The 23,692-nt window shown below is 38.0% G+C and overlaps 1 protein-coding gene across 20 annotated transcripts in view; it reads right to left on the bottom strand.

The window, feature by feature from the left end:
* The window catches only part of LOC115438263 (adhesion G protein-coupled receptor L3), a 547,718-nt gene that overhangs the window by 223,198 nt on the left and 300,828 nt on the right, over positions 1 to 23,692 (bottom strand). For 10 of the 20 annotated variants that reach the window (XM_030161717.1, XM_030161720.1, XM_030161723.1 and 7 more), the window contains exons 6-7: positions 14,644 to 14,658; positions 5,794 to 6,603 (exon numbers count right to left, since the gene is read on the bottom strand). In XM_030161717.1, coding sequence (XP_030017577.1) covers positions 5,794 to 6,603; positions 14,644 to 14,658 — 825 coding nt within the window. The remainder of the gene's footprint in view (positions 1 to 5,793; positions 6,604 to 14,643; positions 14,659 to 23,692) is intronic. The other 10 variants (XM_030161719.1, XM_030161731.1, XM_030161732.1 and 7 more) reach the window with 2 other exon arrangements.

Here is a 23,692-nt window from a genome sequence, read left to right as displayed (position 1 = left end):
TCACGGAGGTGGAAGCGCGATGGGGAGACGGGCCCGTGTCAGAGCTGGAAAACAATGACACCTGTCGGGGTTTTTAACATGTTCGATCATGACTGAAAGCAGGGCAGTGGCGCTGGAACAAATCTGGGAACGTCACACTGTGGCTGCAGTACAAACATTTCACCGGCTTGACCCTTGGGTTCTGCAAAGTACTGAAGCTTGTTAACGCTGGCCTGTTGGTGATACTAGAATGTCAGATGTTATTGTTCTGTTTTTATGAAAGCAATGTCTGGAGTTGAACCTTGTTTAGGGGCAAAGTTAAAGTATGAAAGCAGAAATAGCAACAAATTATGACATACTATATTCAGTGTAAAAACAGCTACATTTCTGATGAATAAAGAGGATTTATTTATGTCCTGGAGATCCAGGATGATTGGCCACAAAGACATCATGTGAGAAGAGATGTATAAAAACAAACATATTTCCATTTCAGTGTCATGCCTCCGTCACAAAATGAATAACATTAGACCATTTATTTTTGGTATTGGCCTATTTTGTTCATTATTTCAAATGTGTGTTAAGTTATTTGATGATGAGAATGGGGTTGGGATTAAATACGTTGTTCTTCTTCCCACTCCTTTTCGAGTGTAAATGAATATTTTTGGAATGTTGAACTTGCATGTATTCTGTAAAGGCTTGAAATAAACAAATAAATTAAATACAATAAATTTTCAGATTTTTTTAGCTTGAAAAGCAGAAGAGAAATTTGGTGTTTCCTCGGGACTAAAATTAAAAAAATCTGGCATAATTAACTATAGATCTACGTATGTACTGACCCACTAAATGTCTCTAATAGTGTCTATAATTTTTATTTTTTAACATAATTTGTGTTATGTCTTTGAAGCTTTTTTGTTTTAAACCTTTTTTTTTATCTTATGTATTCTGTGTTATTTTTATCTTGTTACATCTTTTACTTTATTTTCATCTAATGTCTTCCGCAGTATTTTTTATCATTTTAATTGTGCTCCACATCTTATATTGTTTTAATCTTTTGTCTTTTAAATCATTTTCATCTTATTTTGTCTTTAACATTGTTTTATCTTGTTCTATCTTTATATAATTTCAATCTTTTACAGAATTTTTGCCATTTGACTTTTTTTTTTCTGTACTGTTGCACCATCTTTGGTCATATCTAATCCCTCCTTTTTTTTACTTCGCTTGGCTTTGCTGATGTCAACATTTATAAACTCCTCTAAAGAACACTCTTATTCTGTTTTAATAAGGAAAATGAACTCATATGTCATCATTGCAATATATTTTACTAGTCTAGTCTTGAAGTAATTCTAATATGTAACCAAGTGTCATTATCACACATTTGACATTGTTTATCATACGTCGTACAGAGGACAAAGTTACTGCTTTGGAAATACAATAATTATCTTTAAGGTTGGGCAATATTATTACAATAATGATCACAACATTGATTAGTATTGATATTTGTCACAGTATAGAATTAGCTAATGATCCCAGTTAAAGAAAAACACAATTTTCATACTCTATATCACATCCATATCAGGTTTGTTTCTTCTTGTGTTGTAATATCTATTATTATTGAGCACAAATGTCCATATTTCAGGGTATCGACAGGTTTTAAGGGAAGCTAAATTTATGACTTTCTGATATTTTTCAAGCATTTTTCCATTCCCATAAATAACAGTCCAACAGGCCTCAGCTATTGTGATGAACCGGTCTTAACCATGTTTCAATCCAGCTATCATTATATTACCATTTGTCCATGACTAATGTTTCTATTAGGGCTGCACGATTTTGGCAAAAAATAAAATCCTGATTTTTTCTCCTAAAAACTTGATTTTCAATTTTCGATTTTTGGGTAAAACTACAAAAGACAACAGAAGTCAGCATGTTGTTTTTGTGAGTAGCCCACAATGCAAGCCACTGCTCTGACCTCAAATCTATGATGGTATCACATGATGAACCCACAGAAGTTTTTTTTTTTTCTTCATTAAATCTATATTGAATGAAGTAGAATATACAAACAATGTATACAACAAGAAAATAACATAAGTTTGCCAGGGGGAATACACTACAATAAAATGTCATCAGAGCAAATACTAATGGTTTTTTATAGCCTTTTTGTTTCCAGATTTATCTAACAGCTTTGAATAAAGTTCAGCATCTTTTAAAAAATAAATATTTGGTTTTGTGTTCCAGAACGTACATTTGTGAATGAAAAATTTAGCAAGTAAGATGAAATCGATTTGACGATTTCCCGTTTTTAAAAATCGTCCTTATTAAAAAATCTGATTTCAATTTAAAATTGATTAATCGTGCAGCCCTAGTTTCTATTACTGATGTTGAGCCTCAACCCCTCAATTGACAAATTCAGTACAAACATTCCCAAAGCAAATACAGCAATATCATTTATTGTGTCTGTGTAAGTTTTAAGATCTTTGAGTATCAGAGTATATTTATATTTAAGGATTAATTATTAATTTTAAGGATATTTAAAGCCTTAATTCAATAGATAGATAGATAGATTGATAGATAGATTCCATTTAACAGTCTCCGATACGGTTTGAGTGAATCATAGAACAGTATACAAAAAAAACAAAAACAAAATCCCAGACATCAACATTTCAGCGGTCAAAAACAGTATGTAAACAGTCCTATTTCCAGAATATTTTGTCACCTGGATTTCTGGCAGTGCTGTTTGACTCCCTCACCGGCATAGGACTTGAATGTGAAAAACAACCCAACACAGCAGCCAACAAAGACTAATTTATGCAAAGGGAAGTGGTTGAAAGTGATCCTGATTCAAACAACTTTCTCGTACAGATTCAACCATCTAAAAAATTAAGCTCCTTGTGAGACAATTGCGTGGAAAATGCAAGCGGCTAACAACACTCGAGCTGGGGAATACGTCTGCATCCTCTCAGTCTGTTTGGAGTTGATCAAAGTAAATGCTTTATTGCTCCACAGTCCATTCAATCACTCTTTCATTTCTTATCAGTCTGTTTATCTGACATTTTTATTTGTTCTTTGACTCCATCCATCCACTTAATGTAGCGTTTTACTATCTATATTCGAGCAGCAGACTCCTTGCCTACTCTTTGGAGGGCAGCCTATTCTGTACAACAGCAACCAAACACAGTCAACATCTCCCTGGCACGTCTTGTACTGAGAGTTTTCATTTGCATGTCAATTTCTTTCTACATGCGACAGGATGTTTTTACTGTATATCACTTCAATAAACTGACAGCTAATCATTTAATACAAAAAGCGCACAACAAAACCTCCTCACTCTCCTTAACTAGAGCAAATTATATTGTGAGTAGCTGTGTATCATCAAATACACCGTAAGGATGGTCACTGAATGAATGAATATATTACAGGCTTTGCTGAAGCAGGTCTCACTGTATAAAAAAGATTGGGATAGTGTAGCAGCCAGCTAAGGAAAATAAATTAAACTGGCAAGCGGCAGGTAGAAAAAGCTCCAGAGTAGAAAGCAGAGGTAGGAACTTCACAGTCAAATAACTTGTGACATTTTTGACTAGAGCTGTTGATGAGATAGCGCAAAGAATTACCTTGGTGTGTCAAAACAGGTTCTTTTTTTTCCGTTTCATGCTTCCCAACGAGTGCCAATTTATAAAAAGAACAATAGAGTGGAGAAATTAGACTTTTCAAAAGAAGTTTTGGAGGTTTAATGCAAGCTGTCACCTTTCTTTTTTTTTTTCTCTCCTTTGAAAAGGCAACAGCTACAGTGAGTAAAAGATTTTAGCTTGTGGCTCTAACACAAAATATTAAAAAAAAAAAACCTTGTTAGACATCCTAAATATCATAAGAGATTTGAGATTAAAGCGAAATACTAACAGTGTTTTTTTTTTTTTATGTCTGTGTGTATGTGTGTGTGTGTGTGTGTGTGCGAACTTTTAGGTTCGTCTATGCTTCTGTTTTTTTAGTTCAGCGATCAAGTAGGAATGAATTAACACATGATGATGAGCTCCATATAGCCAATTAACACACGCCTACATTGTCTCAACGTGTTATATTTCAAACCACGAAAGAAATATATGATCTTCTTCTACACCACCAAGAAAAAGCAAGACCAGCCATGTGACAAGGTGTGTTTTTGCTTTAAAGTCACTTGGCATAGTAAGTGTTGGCCATTACAAAAAACTTGCTGGCAATTGTGCTGTTATTAAAGTTGTACGTATGAAAATGGAATCGTATGTCAAATTAAAGCTTAGGTAAGAGCATCAAAAAAAGTTTGCAATCCTCAGTGGACTATGAATGTGGTCTGAAAAATGTGATGGTAAACAGGCAATTAGATGTTGACTCGTAGGAAATGGTTGCGGACCTGGTGTTGTTAAGGTTAAGAGGTCGGCACTAAGATCAGGAGTTATTCTCTTAGTGCTGCAACCTTAGTCGAAAACCTGTATGATGGCCTGAAAAACGTCTTCTGAAATATTGGGAATTTTAAACACTGGAAAATCACTTTCCTGACGGAGATACAGCTTCATAAGTTTAGACAAACGGCACAGACAAACATTGTCCTTATTCTCAAGTCAAGTCTGATTGATTTTGTTTGTTCCGTTTACAAGAAGTCTGTGACCCCATGAACCAATGGTGTACAAATTAAGGAATAAAAACATAAAAATAAAAGAAATTATCTTTAAATTTGTCCTTAGAGTGGGAGGGTGGGGGGTGGGGGTATGTACGTTGTGTAGGGACTGGAGTTATAGGGGCGCGTTTCATATGTGCCTTTACAACCGAAACTGAAAGTTAACTTTGGACGTCCGACTCCCAGCTTCTACACCTCTCTTTACTCCGGAGCTTACATGAAACTTTCACAACTTGTAACCTATATCCACTGGGCCCCCTGGAAAAGCTAGGCCTCTTTAACCCTTTCATGCACTGTCCACTCCAGTGGACAGTTCTTCTCCAGCTGTTCTCTTGTATATTAATGGGTTTTGTTGTTTTAGTTCCATATCAGCCAACACAGTGGACGCTTATGCACCATCCCATACACTGTAATTCTGATCATTACTGTAACTTTGCTGCTCTAGATAAATCTGATCTGCACTAACATGTTTGAGTGTAAATCAATTGTTATTTGTTAGACAAGAAGGTTTTTTTTTGCATATTGTCTCCATGAAGTGAGTAATTACTAGCATTAGAATATGTTAAAATGTGAGAAGATATCAGATTAGCAGCATTAAAAATGTTTTTATTTCATTGTTTTCATATCACTCTCTGATATTGGGTTTCAAACACATGTTTCTTTACTTCAAAAATTAAAAGCATGGATATTTTTGTAACTCCACAGAAAAAAAACTCGATCGCATTGTTTTTTTCATGGCTAAACACTGAAGAAAAAAATCTTGACTAAGGTTCTCATAATTCGTGCATGAAAGGGTTAATTTGTCATGTTTACCTCCCTATTACACACCCCAGCTTTTGTGTAATGATTTCTTGTTTTCTTGACAAAAACAAGGATCGCATACAGCATCAATAAACATTTGAATTTGCCCAGAATTTCACAACCTGTGCATCCCTACAGCAGACAGAAAACAGTCTACAGTGATAAACACAGGAGTATAACCTAGCCAGTCCATTAGCGTTACATTGCACTTCTAAATGATTACCACTGACTTAATATATAACAAAAAATACACCCCTCAAGCTCTCTTGGGGGATATTTCGCTGACTCTTGGGGCCCTAAGCAGCCACTTATCCTGCTTCTGCCTCAGGCCACCTCTGAATAAGGGAAAGGAATAGTAAAGTTGGTCTTACCGAGTCTGTTGTCCAGTGCGCCGAAGTCCAGCGAGTACTTCACCACATGGTAATTGTTCCAAACGTACAGCAGATTGTCCCTGGGATTGTAATCCACAGCAGCTATGTACTGATAGGAGTTGGGGAAAGGGATGTCCAGATAGCCATCTTTACTCAGCTCGGTGTTGTAGATGTAGTCGATCTTGTTTCCTGTTGCTTCGTTGTCGTCGTCCTCATACACCGACTTCACCACGTAGAGAATTCCACAGATCATGAACGCGTTGGATGCCGAGCGCTTGTCGTAAGCCGTGTCCCAGGTCCCTTCAACCCGCAATGTGTAGGGATTTAACTGGCTGATGACAATCCGACCGTTGTTCTGTTCGGTGGCATAGATCACCCAAAGACCGTTTTCATCTACGGCTAAGTCGATGTCTGACTTGCCTCCCCAGCGGTACGGCGAGGTGTCATGGTAGTTGGCGTTGGCAATGATGGCCTCACCGCTCTTGATACGAGTCCGCAGGTCAAACTTGACGATGTTACGAGTGCGCTCCTTGTTGAAGAAGAGCGCCCCGTCATAGACCACGAAGCCGGTTCCGTCGACGCGATGTGGGAGTTTGTAGGTTGTTGTCGGCCTTCCTGCTATGAAATCTTCTTTGGATGAGTATTCGGTCAACGTGTCGGTGCGGTAGGGCGTCCACGGCATGTAGTAGATCTTATCGGTGGCTTGGAGAGGGTCTTTGCACCAGGCTCCGGACTGGTGGTCCGACTCGAACAGGTGCTCGCTCTGGTAGACCCTGCGTAGAAGCCCTGGGCACAGGAATACTGAGGAGCCAAAATGGGGGAAAGACAAGTACAGAGTTACATTGGCAGGTAAGATTAAAGTGACAATTAAACCGGCTACTAAATGAAACACCACTTAACACTCAGCGGCTCATTCTGTGGCACTGTGAAGGACCAAGAGTCGCACAGTCTTCATCACTCGTGGAAGCTCAGAAGATGATTAATTTTGCACAAATACATAATAAAGTTCATTCAATGGTCAAAGAAGATGATAGATTACATATGTTCTTACAAGGGCATAGAAATGAAAAAGAACTGTATCAATATAAAAGAAAGCCCACAAATGACATGTATTCAGCTGGTATTAGTTACTTACTATAGTTTAGATCAGAGTTCCTACAGGTTTCTACAAATTAAATTTAAGACCTTTCTAAGACTACTCCGATGCCCATTTCACTGGCAAAAATTTGTGACTCCTAGAATTTAAGAAAATGTATTCCAACGCATTGATTCCCACCGTTCCGAGTCATTTCTCACCGGGGGCTGCAAAGGTAGTGATAATTGGTTCCTAATTTCAGTATAAATTGTGGGGTTGGAACGGGTGGAAGCCGACTAACGTTACTTCCTTTGCAACTCAGACATTTCCCAGACACATTTAAACACAATCCAGCAAACAAGTTTATATCAACATAACTTAAGACCTACCATATCAAACTGAATACTTTTAAAAGACTTTTTTAAAGGTATTAAATGCAGATTTGTAAATTCAAGACTGTTAGGACTTTTTAAGACCCTGCAGGAACCCTGTTATATTCTTTTAATTCAGTTAAACTCTGACCCCAAAGCCAAAGAACCTCCACAATGACTGAATGAACAGACATGGACTTTGTACAGCAGGGTGAATAGATGAAGTGAAGGCCATAAATGAGGTAAAGTGGACTTGTTGGGCAGCACAAAGAAAGAAGCAGTGGTTAATACTTACCACATACATTTCCACATTCCATTTTATTACCCTGCCCCTCGAAGGGGAGGCAAGGGGTATTGTTTTTGTTTCGCTTTGTTTCCTTGCCTATTTGTTAACACTAGCAGCAAAACTATTGGTTGAATTCATACCAAATTGGGTTTATAGATTGCCAGTGACCCAAAATAGATGTCATTACATTTTGGGAGAAGTAGGTCAAAATTTTTTATTTTTAAAAAATTTTTAAAATATTTTTTCTTCTCCGATTTCCTTATAATGGGCAAAATTTCACACGTCTATAAAAACATCAATTTTGTGTCAATTTACTTCAAACTTGGCACATATATAGAGGCAATTGATATGCTGACATCGGTTAGATCGATGCCAAAATAAGATACAATATGTGCAAGGGGCGGGGTTTGTTGTGCCTGGTACCACTTGTTTGTATTCAGTTTCTTTTAACATGTCAAAGGAAATATTTTAACAGAAGAAATAAAACTTTAATTTATTAAAGGTTTCTTCTGTAAGTACAACCTCAAATCAGGGTCAAAAGTCATTTTCACAAATAATTCGAAAGATTGCAGCTGAAAATCAAAGTTTGCAAATTTACACAAAGTCATAACATTTGGGTTTTGTGGATGATTTCATATAGAACTTAAAGTTTCTTGATCTGATTGGACTATTGGCAATATGAAGAGTCAAGTCAGAAAGCAGAATGTTCTGTTGCCTTCAATGTCGCTGCAGATCCTGAACATCACAGGTGTCAAACATGCGGCCCGGGGGCGAAATCTGGCCCGCCAAAGTGTCCAATCTGGCCCGTGGGATGAATTCATGAAATGCAAAAATTACACTGAAGATTTTAACAATCAAGGATGTTAAAATCATTTATTGGTCAGTTTAATCTAAAGTGTGTCAGACCACTAAAATACTATCATAATAACCTAGAAAAAATGAAAACTGCAAATTTTTGTCTTTGTTTTAGTTTTAAAAAAGTCAGATTACACAAAAATGTTTACATTTACAGACTAGCCTTTTAGAAAAGGCTGGAATAACCTGAACAAATATGAACATCCTGAAATGTTTTAAGAGTAGTATGTCTAATTTTAACAATATTCTGCCTGTTATTAAATATTTTGTGTATTTGTAGATCCACCGTGATCTGTAAGTTATGATGTATAAATGATAAACTAGGTGCAACATTGTTAAAATTGCATGTTTTTAAAAAAAATAATTTTCAGGTTGTTCATATTTGTTCATGTTACAGTTCATAGATGTAAACATTTTCATTATGGAATTTGACTTTTTTCACTTAAAAACATAGAGAAAACTTTAGAGTTGACATTATTTCTAAGTTCTTATACTATGAGTTCTATTATTTGACTGGTCCGGCCCACTTTATATCATATTAGGCTGTGTGTGGCCCCTGAACTAAAATGAGTTTGACACCCCTGCTGAACATTATACTAGATTTTCATGAAGAACAACAGTGATCTAGGTTTAATCATATTTACTGATGCTGTGAAAATAATGGAACACGTATTTTTCTGAATTGGGTCGCTAATTCTAATTAGCAAAGTACGATACAGAGACAATAGTGTGATATCTGAATTTATGGTCCTAATTATAATAGAAGAGTGTTCTGTGAAAGAATATATAAACAAGCACAAGAAAAAATTCTGAAAATGAATGAAATGAATGAATGTGTGTTGCAGCCCTTTTTAACATTACTTATCTGTGTTGGAAGTGATTGCTGAGGTTATCTTTTGAGCTGTCATCAACATTCACAGTCAACATTGTTTTGATGAAGGAGAGCCACTCAAAACAGATATTATAAATCTGAGTGAGGAACTATTGTAAGGTCGTAGTTCCCTCAAGACTCATCAAAACAATGTCATTAAGACCCAGATTAATCAAAATACAGCATCAGTTTCCACGAGAGCTACACTTTATGGATTGTTCCATCGGCAGATTTTTTTTTTGCTTAATTCAAGCAAAAAATCTGCCAATGGGACAAGATTTTCAAGATATGTTGTCTAAAAATAAGTTCTTATATCTCACTGAAAAGTTACTGTTTAGGTGATTATGTCTTATTTTAAGTGTGATGTGATTTGTGATGTGATGTGATATTTTGACTAAAAATGAGAAAAATACACTTGGTAAGATTTAGATTTTTTCCAGTGTTTGTTTGAACCATGTAAATAAAATGTCTGGATATGATTATGTTAACAGTGGAGAGGGTAGGAGCACACTGTGGGAAATGAGGCATTACATTTATGGGATTATTACATTAAAAGCTGCAAATTTGTATTACGTTTGTGGGGAGTTATGACATTTGTGGGGTTAACAGCAGCTCTACCGTGACACACTTCTCCAAATTTATACTTAAAAAAAAAAGAACATAAAAATGAAACTTTAAGGGTGTCTATTACACTGGTCAACAACAAATTTATTGTTGAAGTTTTTTGAGCTGATTTAGGATAATTTTGGTGTGCTGAATCCAAAAATCACATTCATTTTGCTCAATCAGGTCAACTTTCTGAACTATGCTACATATTGGCTTTTGAACATTTTTGCTTACATTTATGGGCATTTTCACATCATATGATACAAAATTCTTTCATATTTCTTGCAATAAACGAGTTCTGAAGATTTTACTTTTGCCAATTTATGATTAATGTTTTTTTTTAATATTACAGGTGAATGAAATGACTTCGACTAGAAGATCTTGCAAAAATAAGCCTGACTTATTCTGCTCCATCTGTGGTGAATACATAAAAAATAATAAATACATCCTGTTAGAAAATGATTTTTTTTCTCTTAAAACCTATTTTGGGTGAGAAATATATTAAAAAAATCAACTGATAAAGTCACAAAAATCTAATCGATTTTGTGAGAAGATCAAATTTTTCAAAATCAAATTAGCAAAAAACCCTGACCTGATTGAGAAAAAACAGATGTCATTTTTGGATTTAGCGGTGCAAAATGGTCCTAATTCAGTTGAAAAAACCTAGACAACTTGCAAAAAACATTTTTGTTATTTACCTAGATTGAATTAACATATATTAAATAGAAAAGACATTATTATTAGCTGTTATTTCACCAAATCATGTCAATATTGCAGTTGAACTATACTGTTTCTTTCTATGGCGATGAGTTGAATTCCTCTTTCTTACCGTATTCCTTCCTAGCGACACTGAACATGTGATAAAGGTGGATGTTACAGTGGAATGTGTTTTTTTTTTTGTTTTTTTTTTACAGGCTACATCTGCGGTGTTTGGATGTGTAGGTCACAAACGAAAAGCACAATGATCCTCCGAGATTGAGTTTTCAGCTTTTAAACCCAGTGCAGCGCTGAGAAACTTCAGTTTTTGTCAGAATACGTGTAATGTGGCTGGGTAGCATTTATAAACTATAGGCTGTAAGAGGAGCTGTGAATAATGTGTGGTTATCGAGGATGTAGTTACATTTTCAAGATAGTACGAACAGGATAAATGTCAAGAGAGAGAGTAAAATGAGCCGTGGCGTTAAGATAATCTTTGCTTGCAAAATCAGTGGTGGAAATAAAAACTATAGACACTTTAGGATCCATTTATAGACAAAAACAATTGTGTATGAAATGATGAAACATATGTACATGTTCAGTGTAGGCAGGAGGTTAAAGTACAAGAAAAGAAACACCCAACAACAGTAAATTCATAGTTTCCCATTATTTCATACATTGTCAACAAATCAGGAGCTGTAGCAGACATGTAGACAATGGAACCATCCACCCCGTGAATGGGTTGACTCATTCTCCAATCATATTGCACCAATTCCGCTGTAGGAACAGATTGTATTATTATAATTCTTTATGAACATTACAAGCTCAAAATCTTGGTGACCCTAATTTGAGACTGTAATTATGATGTAATTACTGGCTGCATCACTTCTTTGGCAGAAAGAAAAGGGGAAGAACAAATACAGCAATTAGGTTTTCTATATAATGATTGTCAGTCCATTATTTTATCCCCATGACATTATAAATTTGTGGGATAATTTACATTACCACACACAGTAAGCTAATTATGTGTGAACTGGTTTGTGCACAAATCTGATAAAGAACCAGACGAAGCACAGCTGAAGCAGGTCAATACTGGACAGACGCTTATTTTAGTTTATTACCAATAACCCTGGATTGAGGTAATTGAAGTGTTTTGTTTTTCTGAAGTGGAGAATGAAGGTAACTCAATGGCGTTTTTTTTTTTGCGTGAGGTTAAAGATCTGAAGAGCAGCTACAAAATTAAAGTCCGGTCAACAACTCCTGATTGAGTAAAATATATCAGTAGTTGTTTTTCCATTAGACATATGCGCAAAACTTTACCGATATTTACTAAATGTGGAAAAAACAGAAGTGCGTAATGCTGGTTTTTCCATTAAATCAAAAATGCGATGATTTGTTTATTTATTATCGCAAAATGACATGAGAAGTCATTCCATAAACATAGCGATGAACATAAATATCATGTTGATTTACAGATACATTCATGATTTTTATATATTATTCCTCTATCCTGTACTAAATCAAAACATGATTTGGTTCCCTCTTCTTCTTCGCTTGTTGTAACGTATGTTTTTTTTGTTCATGTGGCTCTAGTTGCGGAAAAAGGTCTTTCCATTGCAGTTTTGCAAGATATACCAATTTCACTATGCCTGAAAAACCACCTCTTCCCAGCGCAAAACTTTTCATCAAAAAATGAGTTTTGGCAAAATTGTTGTTTTTCCATTAGACATATGCTCAAAACTTTACCGATATTTACTAAATGTGGAAAAAACAGAAGTGCGTAATGCTGGTTTTTCCATTAAATCAGAAATGCGATGATTTATTTATTATCGCAAAATGACATGAGAAGTCATTCCATAAACATAGCGATGAACATAAATATCACATTGATTTACAGATATATTCATTGTTATATATTATTCCTCTGTCCCGTACTAAATAAAAATATGATTTGGTTTCCTCTTCCTCTTCGCTTGTTCTAACATCCGTTTTTTTGGTTCACGTGACTCTATTTACTAAATGTTGAAAAAACACAAGTGAATAATGTCCGTTTTTCCATTAAATTACAAATGCGATGATTTGTTTATTTATTATCGCAAAATGACACGAGATGTCATTCCATAAACATAGCGATGAACATAAATATCATGTTGATTTACAGATGTATTCATTATCATACATTATTCCTCTATCCCGTACTAAATCAAAACATGATTTGGTTTCCTCTTCGTCTTTGCTTGTTGTAACACATTTTTTTTGTTCATGTGACTCTAGTTGCAGAAAAAAGGTCTTTCCATTGCAGTTTTGCAAGATATGCCAATTTCACTATGCCCGAAAAACCACCTCTTCCCAGCGCAAAACTTTTCATCAAAATATTAGCTTTGGCGAAATTGTCATTTTTCCGTTAGGTAAATTTTTATGCACATGTTATATTCACGTAATTTGATTGTCAATGGAAAAGACCCTATAGATGTATTTAAGGGAAATATTGTAGACAAAAAAGAAGGATAAAAGCAGGAAAAAAGTAAGTGCCTCAGTGAAGAAAGCGTTCAGTTGTTCAAGCATTTTTCTTTTTCCACAGGTTTGAGCTTAAAGTACATCACAAATAAAAACAGAGCGTATATGAAGGTTCCTTTGACAGTAACGGGCCAGGAGTCCTGACACTGCGCTGACAGGTTGTAGCTGCTGATCCGTCGAGAGGTAAAAGCAATGCACTCCGAAGAGGAGGAGGAGGAGGAGGAGGAGGAGGAAGAGACAGTGAAAACAGAGGTTCCTCTCCCTTGTAATCTCCTCAGATTAAACATGTTGTTCTACCTGCAGGTGAAAAATGTGTGGAGATGTGTCCCGTCGACACAGCGCCTCCGCACACATCTCAGCGGTTGCTCTGCTAAATGCTAACAGGGGCTGTTTCTACGGTTGGAAAAGACAAGACGTTCTAGGGTGCGAGGTCACAGAAGGTGAGCTTTGTACTGACAGCACACTGTTCTCTGAGGAGGATGTCAAAAAGAAAGAAAGAAAAAAAAAAAAAAGCTCGCTATGAATGGAAGCACAAAGATGAAGGAGCAAATGAAAGACATTAAAGAAGTGATACAAAAGCAATCATGGCTTTCATGGGGAATTTCACCAAAAATTGTTTCCGCAGCAGTAGAGTCATCTCTGAAAATAACTCCCTTTTCACCCTCGCTGCTCATTCACGTTACCACATCCCACTGACATGTCGTTAATTAAAGACTATAAGGCTTAAAAAAATATCGCTTGGCTATTAAACTTCATTTAATTATTTTATTTTCATCTATGACTTCCAGATTTACGGTTTGACAACACACGTAACGACACATTTCCTGCTGATGTGAGAAGGTAAGGCTACAAACACACTGCTCTGGAGGCAGAAGTGAAGCTTTAGCTGGTGTTGTGCAGAATCATGCACTGCTGATAAGGTAAGAATATGACTGCTATGAACTGTCTACAATATTGACTAGTGAGTCCCTGAAGGTTATAGCCATCAACATGTTAGAGCTATAATCAAAAATGCTGACAGCTTATTGGACAAGCTATTGATCACTCTGTATAGCCCTCTGCTTTAATATTATGGCGCTGATAAAGCAGAGCTGGAATAATCTTTGGTTATTACAAGGAATGAAAAACATCCCAGGGTTGGTGGTGGTGGTGGTGGTGGTGGGTGGGTGGAGGGGGTTCAGGAGAACAGCTCAGTAATCACCTTAGGAATTACTGCATGTCAATGTCAAAGGATATATCAGTTGGTTGATAAAAAATTGAATGAAGGCGGCAATCCCTGTTTTTATATGCATTAAAGCTAAACTATTTATTCAGTAAGTTTAGGAATATTCCCCACACCATTTCCCTTGACAATTTCATTTTCCCCATGAACGACATGCTCAACCACGGCAATGAACCACACGATGATCATAAAGCTATAAAAGGTCAGAATCCTGCTGCAGCAACCCGTCACCAAAAAATGTAAAAAAAAAAATAAAAATAAATAAAAATGCAAAGCAAATGTACAATGTTCGGTAGCTTATCCCAAAATGAAAATGGAGGTGATAAAGGAAAGTTGTCGGTATTTAGTTACCTTTTTGTTCCACTTCTATTTTTAGGCATGAAGGGGAGAGAAAGACAGAAAAAATAAAGAATAGATTAATTATGTGATAACTGGGGAAAAAAAAAGGCTTTTATTACATTCACACAACAGTACAAGAAGAGAGTGGGGTTAGTGGAAAAGATGTACAAAATATTTCATTATAGGCTTCCAGGAATGGAGAAGAAAACTCTGTGTCAAACATGAGCCTGTAGGAAGAAACAACAGATTAAGCAGGTCTTCAACAACATAAAAAGACGTGTTTACATCACATGTACACTTCATTTTCCACATTCATACAAACACTCAAACACATGGCTGCTTGAGGAAATATTACAAGTCACATCAACAACGTATGGAGAAAAATGTACTTTACAGCCTTCAAGTCATAGAATACTAAAAAACAGAAAAGATGTAATTGTCTTATTCTGCGCTAATTGTTTTTCCATCTCTTGCAGAATGATAAATGTGTCTTTATATAGAATTCAGGGTTTTTTTTTAAATTTGTTTTTATCAAAATCCTTTCATTTTCTCATTTAGAAAATGCAAAAATATTATCTAACTCATCTGTCAATCTCCGGTGGTTGTAAACGCTGCAATCAAATGCAGTTATAGGTAACAAGCCAATGCTAACAGCTGACAAAATGTGCCAGGTAGCAACAGTAGCTAAAGTTGGAAAGGAGCGTCAAATACAGAGATATTTCTGCTACAAAACCCTTCCTTTCATTTGTTTAATGAATGCGTTTATTTATACATTTTAGCCTTATTTCTGTTGTGATTTAACAGCAGCGAAAAGAGATGTGGATAGAAGCTAACGGCTAGCAGCTAACAAAATGTATCAACTAGTACCCTATGCTAAACTTATAAACCAACGCCTAACGAAAATGTTTTTTCAGCTTTTAAAAACCTTCCTTACATTTTAACAGATGTTTCAGGGAATGTATTTCTTTATTCATTTTTACTCTTTTTTCCATGTAGCAGCAGCTAAAAGAGCTAACAGCAAGCAGCTATCAAAATGAGCCGACCAGCAACAGTGGCTAAAGTTGCAAAGCGGCATTTTAGCTGCAATAACAGGTCTAAAAAAGTGGTCCAAAAAATGCTTAAGTGAACATATTTATTTGTTAATTTTATCTTTATCTTCCAACAGCGACTCAGACAGCTGTGGGTAGAAGCTAACAGCCAGCAGCTAGCAGCTCAATGACTAGAATCTTACATTAAAACCTCACAGTTTTCACTCAGAAATAATTAATACAACTAAAGATAAAGATGTTCCAACTTCCACTTCGATGTAACTCCAACACACAGATAAAAGTACAAGTAATTGTAAATTGTTATATGAAGCCGTTATTAAAAAGATATACTGGAAAATATTCTTGATGCTGGCTCAGTCTGGGCTGAAATTTACACTTCAGAAGGACAATGTCTGTGTCGTTAGCTGTTAAATAATACACTCAATCTGTTTAATGTTTAGCTTTGGACAGGGAATATAAAGCTAGTTTATGGGAGGTTTTTGTTCCTTGAAAAAAACGAGTCAACTCAATCGCAGTGAAACAAAAGACGCTCAAATGCAGTCGCTTTCATGTGACAGTCTTTTGATTTGTTTTAAATGAAACTGATGTCCCAAGATGCTTGTAACATAGATATATTTTAGAAAAATAAAACAGTTTTACCTATAAAGTCTGTTGGGGAAACTACTAAGGCTTTTACTCGTGAACTTTGTACGCACTATATCTATCACCACCTCATGTGGAAAAGCATTTTATGTCAGTCAAGGCATTTTTTCTGGTCTTTTTCATTTGTAGTAGAGGGGTTAGCATCCACCAAGTGTGCCAGCTCCTGTCCCTTTCCCTTCAGTAATCCCAGTTCTAATAAGAGAGGATTAACCTCTGTTACCAGGGCTTACAAGAGCCCTCTCCTTCAAATGGAGACAGAGGTATGGAGGTCAGTGGGTGGTGGCAGGAGGGGTGAAGTTTGAAAGATGGCAAAGTTATTAGAGGAGAACAATATTAATGCAAGGCAGTGAGCCAATGAAAAAGGGGGAATGAGGCGGCGCTGTACGAGGCACGGGAAAAGAGCAAAAAAGAGGGGAAAATAATAGGGAGGGGAGAGCCTTTCAACAAGTCATCTGTGTTTGTCAGATCATAAAATTGTACACTGTTACAGCAAAGCACCTCATCAACGGCAAACACTCGAGCTGTCACTGAAACGTGATAAGTCCATAGCAAACCACGGCAACAATAGCTCTGGGCTAGGTCTGAATCACCATTACCGGCGACTCAAATTTGCCAATAACTTAGAAGTGCATGTGCGGCCCCATAGATCAAATCAAAGTAAACAGCTGAACGTCCTCGATCGAAGCCTCTTCACCTCCCGTGAGCAACGGCCACACAACAGGGACCACGGGGCGGCTGGCGTTTCTGATTGAGCGATTGCTAACAGTGGCGAGGGAAGAGGGGGGTAATGATCTATAAAAAAAGGCATTAGAGGTGGGGATGTGAGAAGTGGTATACGACGCAATCGCCGGGGGAGATGGTGTGAGAAGGGAGTAAAAGGATGTGGTTGAAGTCCCTGACAAGGAAATACGCCACTCCCAGGGCAACAGCTACTATATGTGGATATGTCGCTTGACCAGAAGGCGCCGCTTGAAGCAGGAAGGTCACCCCTAAGATCAGTCAAACCAATTCCTTCACGTCACTTCCACTCATGTTTCTCTCCAAATACAGTGGTGAATGGAATATACCTGTGGTACAAAGCCATGCGTGTCCACATGTAGTGTGTCTCCGACAGAAAAAGGAGTGGGCCAAAGCACAGCGAGAAGGAGAATTGATTCATTTCAAAAGCTTCTTCACTCCACCCGACCACCCCCATTGTGACCTTAATACGATTTTGGACACGGCTGTCACTAAGTCACTAAAAAGCACTTAGCTCTCTCATCCCTTCATCTCTTACATCTCATCCATTCCTCTCCCTCTTCCATCTTATTCTTTATGATGTCTGAGAGGACTGAAAATATCACAAAAAAGATACAAAAATAAGGATTATTTTTAAGGGGGGGAAAAAAAAAAAAAACCTACTCTCACTCTTGTCTCAGCAGAAAATAATAACTGTTATATTCTTCTACACATGACAAGAACTAAAAGGGATACCCATGCCCTAGCCCGACCTTTACAAGCAAGTTTCGTGAAATTTGGTGTTGTATCTTTATCTCAATCCTGTGTAACTTCTTGACAAAAACATCTGATGAAGACCAGACATTTAGTGAATCTTTCATTGACCTTTTTAGTGTGTTTTCATCTTTGGTTATATCCTGCTTTTCTATAGCATATGGAAATGCTTGGACCAAAACTCAACGCAGTCCTTACTAAACAACAAGCTAAAGCTGCGGCACTTGATATTTTGCCAGACTTCCCATGCTTTCATAATTATCTTTGAGCATGTTATAATTAAAGTGGTCTGAAAGAGAACACAAGACTTCAGTATTTATTCCATCTCCTGTGTAGAAAATCTATCCTACGATGCAGGTTTCTGGACAATTACAAAATATTTTCAGATATGTAGGGGGTTAAATATGTGATTGACAGCTGTAATTACTGACCATTGATTAGACTGTTTGAGGGAACTTGTATTCAGGTCTATTTTGTGTATTAATGCACAAGTGTGGAAAAGTGGATTCAGTTCAACAGCATGAAATGCCATCAACTGGACCGAGAAAACAGAGCTGTAGAAATTGTAGAATTTAATCTCCCGCAGCTTTAAGTCATTATTTAAGTGAGATATGGTGAAGGACGACTGGCGTTAAATCTTAGACATCTGTCAGTTTTGAGCAATTAATGGAATTGTGGTGTCTGGGACTGTTGGCTTCAGTAGCTTCTTTAGCCTTCATCTACTTCAACCCTAGAGGTACAGTACGTCTGGCATTGCTAGGCTTCTAATTTGACACTAAATTACACCAATGTGATAAAAAAAAAGGAAATAAAGGACTAGGATTGGCAACTAGACACAGAATGGGTTGCTTAATGGAAATCTACATCTGTTATCTTTTGTGTTTTTGTTTCAAATTTCAAAGCCAAGATCCAGAAATCTCACAACTTTCACAGAAAAAGCAGTCATTTTCCTCTCTTGGTAACAAGGCTGAACAAAAGAAGGAATTCAATCACGAACTAGGCCGAAAAACTCAAAAAAAAAAAAGAGGACTGATCTCCTGGGGTTTACTATTTGACAAGGGTTCACAATTGCACATCAGTTATCCAGGATAGATTTGCCATGGACAGATGCTCCTTCGAACCAATGCTTCAGATACTCGGAGGACACTTGGAGGTAGCCCAATGCAAGCAGCCTTATCTTTTGGCGACTGAGTAGCTCCACCGGAGCAGTTTGGGGTGCCTTGTTCTAAAACACTTCCAAATTCAGATTAATCTCGGAAACGATCCAGGAAGAAAACCCCGCCGTCCCCACAGGCTGCAGGACTGAAATGTTGCGTGTGCACTTTTTTTTTTTTTTTTTCTTTTATATTAATCAATCATTGGAGCCAGTTTATGGTTTGTGCCACTCAGATAAATAATCCGCTGCACAAGGGTTTAAGTGAATGCATTCACTCTCTGCAAATGGAATAAACCTGGCAATAGTTTGAGGCTAAACAATAACTCAGTGAACCGTGTGCATCCAGCTTGTAACAGTTTGGCTGTGGTTTGTGTGGTTTGTCCTGCCAAACACATAAAGTTGGAAACGGCAACATTGCTGGTTCTGCAGCTCACCTAATTGGTCAAGCTGTCGTGCTACATTTAATAAGCCGAACAGGCAACCTATGGCTTTGCTTTTTTAATGGTAAAGAAAGCGTGTAGCCATTGAATGCAGAAACGGTAAATGCTTTGCTACGAGCATGGAGGACATTTTAGATGATATAAGCAGTCAGTGATAAAGCACCCAGCTGTTTCCTGATACCGTGACCTGTAAAATTTCATTATACTGCCGCCACATAAAAGAGTTCACACTGTTTTTGCTCAAATGATACATAATTTCAGACAGAATTTCGCCCTCAGAAGTCACTCTGCATACTTATTGCACTCTACTTCCTGCTTAAGACACATGCTGAGTAGCTAACAATGTGGACCTTTGGCGGCTGAGAGCAGCAGCCCTGTCATGTGAACGGCAGCTGTATGGATTTTCATTTGAATAATTAACGCTTCCCAATTTCACACTAATGGTTGAGAGGTATCAGAATGGTATCATTAGCCGCTAATAGAGATTCATGGTGGAGTGGCAGCAATATTTTTTGCAATATCCCCTCCCTCCCCAACACCACCACCATCTCCCCTAACCCTCCTTGCTTTTTCCTACCCCCCCCCCACCACCACCACCACCACTCTCCCACACTTTCTCTCTCCACCAAGGAACTGCAGAGTGCAAACCCCTTAACTCCATCCCATCAGCTTTTTAATTAATGGCACAAATTACGGGGCTTTGAATAGCATGTGCCTAAGGACGGGGGAGGACGCGAAGACTACCATCTCTCTTTCTCTGGATTCTCTGTTCATCTCGTTCAGTCACCCCCCCCCCACACACACACCCACCCCCCTCTCCATCATTTCCTCAGTTGGCGCTCATGTGTCTCCCATACCATCATTACAGGTTCCATTTCTCAACAGCCCTCTTTTTCTTTCAACCACTTGTCTGCTCTCTTTGTGCTGCCTTCTCGTACTTATTCAATCTCCTCCCTAGCGTCTCCTTTCTGCCTCCGTCGCTTTCTCTCTTCCCTCCTACTGGGAAGCCGCTATGCTATCTTATAACCTTGACAATGCAGGATGCTGTGTGTGCATGCTTGTGTTTGTCTCTCTTTGAGGGACAGGTGCAAGGACTTGGCGTTCGCCCAACCCGCTACCCACGTGGGACCGACCAACAGAGGGAGAAAAGACAAGTGCAGGCTAGGCAAAACAAAATTAAATACATTTTTGTGGAACATAGCGGCAACTGGAGCAGAAATAACCCAATTGCACCTCTTAAAATATGTCTTGATATCTGAGGACCTTGAAATTACGGGGGAGAACAGACGAACGGGGGAAAGAGAGGGTGTTTAGTCTGGTGTGTGGGGCTGGACTTGGTGGAACAAAAAAGACAAGGAAAAGAGAAAAAGGAGCTTTGATTAGTAGGGTGATCATTAAAAGGAGAGACCCCCTGAAGAGACCAATGTCTAATTAGTGTTATATCCTCGACACTTTGCAACTCAACACATCTTTCAGATATGTGTGTGAGGTGGAGAAAAATGTTTACGAGCGTTTATTTTCGTAGGTTTGCGTACGTTTCTCTATAAAGCCAAGAACGCATTACACTGAGCACACAAAGGGGGTCACGGCAAAACAACAACCTGACAGATTACATGGGATTATTCTGCTATTACTGAGGTTTCCACAGGTCCGCGTTCAGACCTTCCACATCTCCATTTATCCACAGTGGTAATCGCAGCTTCCCTGTGTAATTACCTCACCCTCACCGCTGGGGAAAATAATACTTTGGAAAACTGCTCTGATTCCCACTCACAATCTGCCATATTTTCTCATATATTAAACACTATTTGCATCTTCTTCCCCGAGCATGTAACGATGGAAACTCTCCTTAAGCATCTCCAGGTAAAAATTATATTTATATCAGTCTGTATATCATCTGGCATCCTATCCTCTAGCGTCCAATAATGTAATCATTCCCTGAAAATATAATTTGACCCATACCCTCACCAAAAAATGCAATAAAAAAACAATCACGCATTAACTCTACCAATACTGTAATAAAATGCCCCATCTCATAAGGTAGTAACGTATTTTCAAGTGGGCTTTTATTCATAATAAATCATTGGCTGTTGGCGAGGTTGTTGCCTAGATATAAAGCTTGTCTTCTCTGAAAGTGTCTTCTATTCATTTCATTTGAAGGTTACATTATGTGTATATATGACGTATTCATTTTCTCAGTGCTTTTTCATGTGTAAATGTACAGGGATGTTGACGTGCAGATTTTTCTTGTATTTTACCTCACTTTGCAAAGATGCTAAATATGTGGACTGTTCTGTATGCATCGTTTGTGAACATTTTATTACGTATTATCATTATTATTATTATTTGTGATTTTAATTTATGTTGAGATCTTGGTTTGACTTGATGATTGCAATAATTGTTAGAAATACTACAAAAAATATGCAAAATTTATCATGTTACCTTATTGAATAACGAACATTTCACACTCATTTCACGATTGGAACAGTAAAATAAGCTTTTTTAATAGATTTTTTAAAATTTGCAACATATGATAAATGATACATTAATATCAGGAAATGATGCACTGAAGTAAAATCTACATAATTTCATGAAAAATTTCAAGAAAGTGCAATCGTTTTTGACATAAACATATAAATCTTTTACAGAGCAATTACATATTTCATCAAAATTATACCCATAACTTATTTCCAGTCACATTTATTCTCTGAAAATGATAATAAAGTGCTAACAGTCGCCTACTTACAGTTAAATATAGGGAATTGTTCTGTGTTGTTTACAAAAACTGATGAAGTTCTAATCTAGTGCGGTCTTAAAGGTTAAATATGCAATTTTAACTCCCTACGTCTAGGCTTTAGCATCCATTAAACTGTCCCAGCCAATCAACAGCCATCTCCTCCTGAAACTCGACTTCTGCACTGCTTCTTCAATACATGTCATAGTTCAGTCAGACAATTCATATTTCAAATGTTTTACTACAGCGGCAGAATATTTTCAGCATTCAGCGCAGATGCTCTGAGCTCATCTCTCCTCATAGATGTGTGAACGTATAGATACAAGGGAGTGATAAATAAATATCCTCCCCCTGGAGCCTGCAGGTGGATTACAGGGTGGTGGAGGGTGCTTAAAGGTCTGACAGCGGCAGAAAATACTCCCAGCTTCAATAGGCAGCCATATTTGAGTGCATGTTTGGTAGAATGTGGCATATGATGGGTGTATGTGACAGACAAGCTCCAGGTGACTGAACAAGCTTAGATCCATCAAAATGAGATACTAATTGTTATTAGCATGAGCGTGCTACTGATGTTACCACTTTCTAGGGACGATTTGAGTCTCTGGACGATGTGAGTTGCACATGCACAGAAGCATTTATCTCTGTTGGCCATCGTTTACAACTCACTACGGCAACCTCGCTAGGACAAACGACTCACTACGGCAACCTCGCTAGGACAAACGACTCGCTACGGCAGCCTCGCTAGGACAAACGACTCTCTACGGCAACCTCGCTAGGACAAACGAGTCGCTACGGCAACCTTGCTAGGACAAACAATTTGCTACGGCAGCATCGCTAGGACAAACGACTCTCTACGGCAACCTCGCTAGGACAAACGAGTCGCTATGGCAACCTTGCTAGGACAAACAATTTGCTACGGCAGCATCGCTAGGACAAACGACTCACTATGGCAACCTCGCTAGGGCAAACGACTCGCTACAGCAACCTCGCTAGGACAAACAATTTGCTACGGCAGCATCGCTAGGACAGACGACTCGCTACAGCAACCTCGCTAGGACAGACGACTCGCTACGGCAACCTCGCTAGGACAGACAACTCGCTATGGCAACCTCGCTAGGACAGATGACTCACTACGGCAGCATCGCTAGGACAAACGACTCTCTACGGTAACCTCGCTAGGACAAACAACTAGCTACGGCAACCTCGCTAGGACAAACAATTCGCTACCGCAGCATCGCTAGGACAAACGACTCACTACGGCAACCTCGCTAGGACAAACGACTTGCTACGGCAACCTCGCTAGGACAGACGACTCGCTACGGCAACCTCGCTAGGACAGATTACTCTCTATGGCAACCTTGCTAGGACAAATGACTCGCTACGGCAACCTCGCTAGGACAAACGACTTGCTACGGCAACCTCGCTAGGACACATGAGGACAAACGACTCACTACGGCAACCTCGCTAGGACAAACAATTTGCTACGGCAACCTCACTAGAACAAACGACTTTCTATGGCAACCTCGCTAGGACAAACAACTCGCTACAG

This window comes from Sphaeramia orbicularis, chromosome 18 (assembly GCF_902148855.1).
Source record: "Sphaeramia orbicularis chromosome 18, fSphaOr1.1, whole genome shotgun sequence".
Classification (NCBI taxonomy): Eukaryota; Metazoa; Chordata; class Actinopteri; order Kurtiformes; family Apogonidae; genus Sphaeramia; species Sphaeramia orbicularis.
Note: the sequence above shows the minus strand (reverse complement) of the source record. Positions and strands in the feature narration are given on the sequence as shown.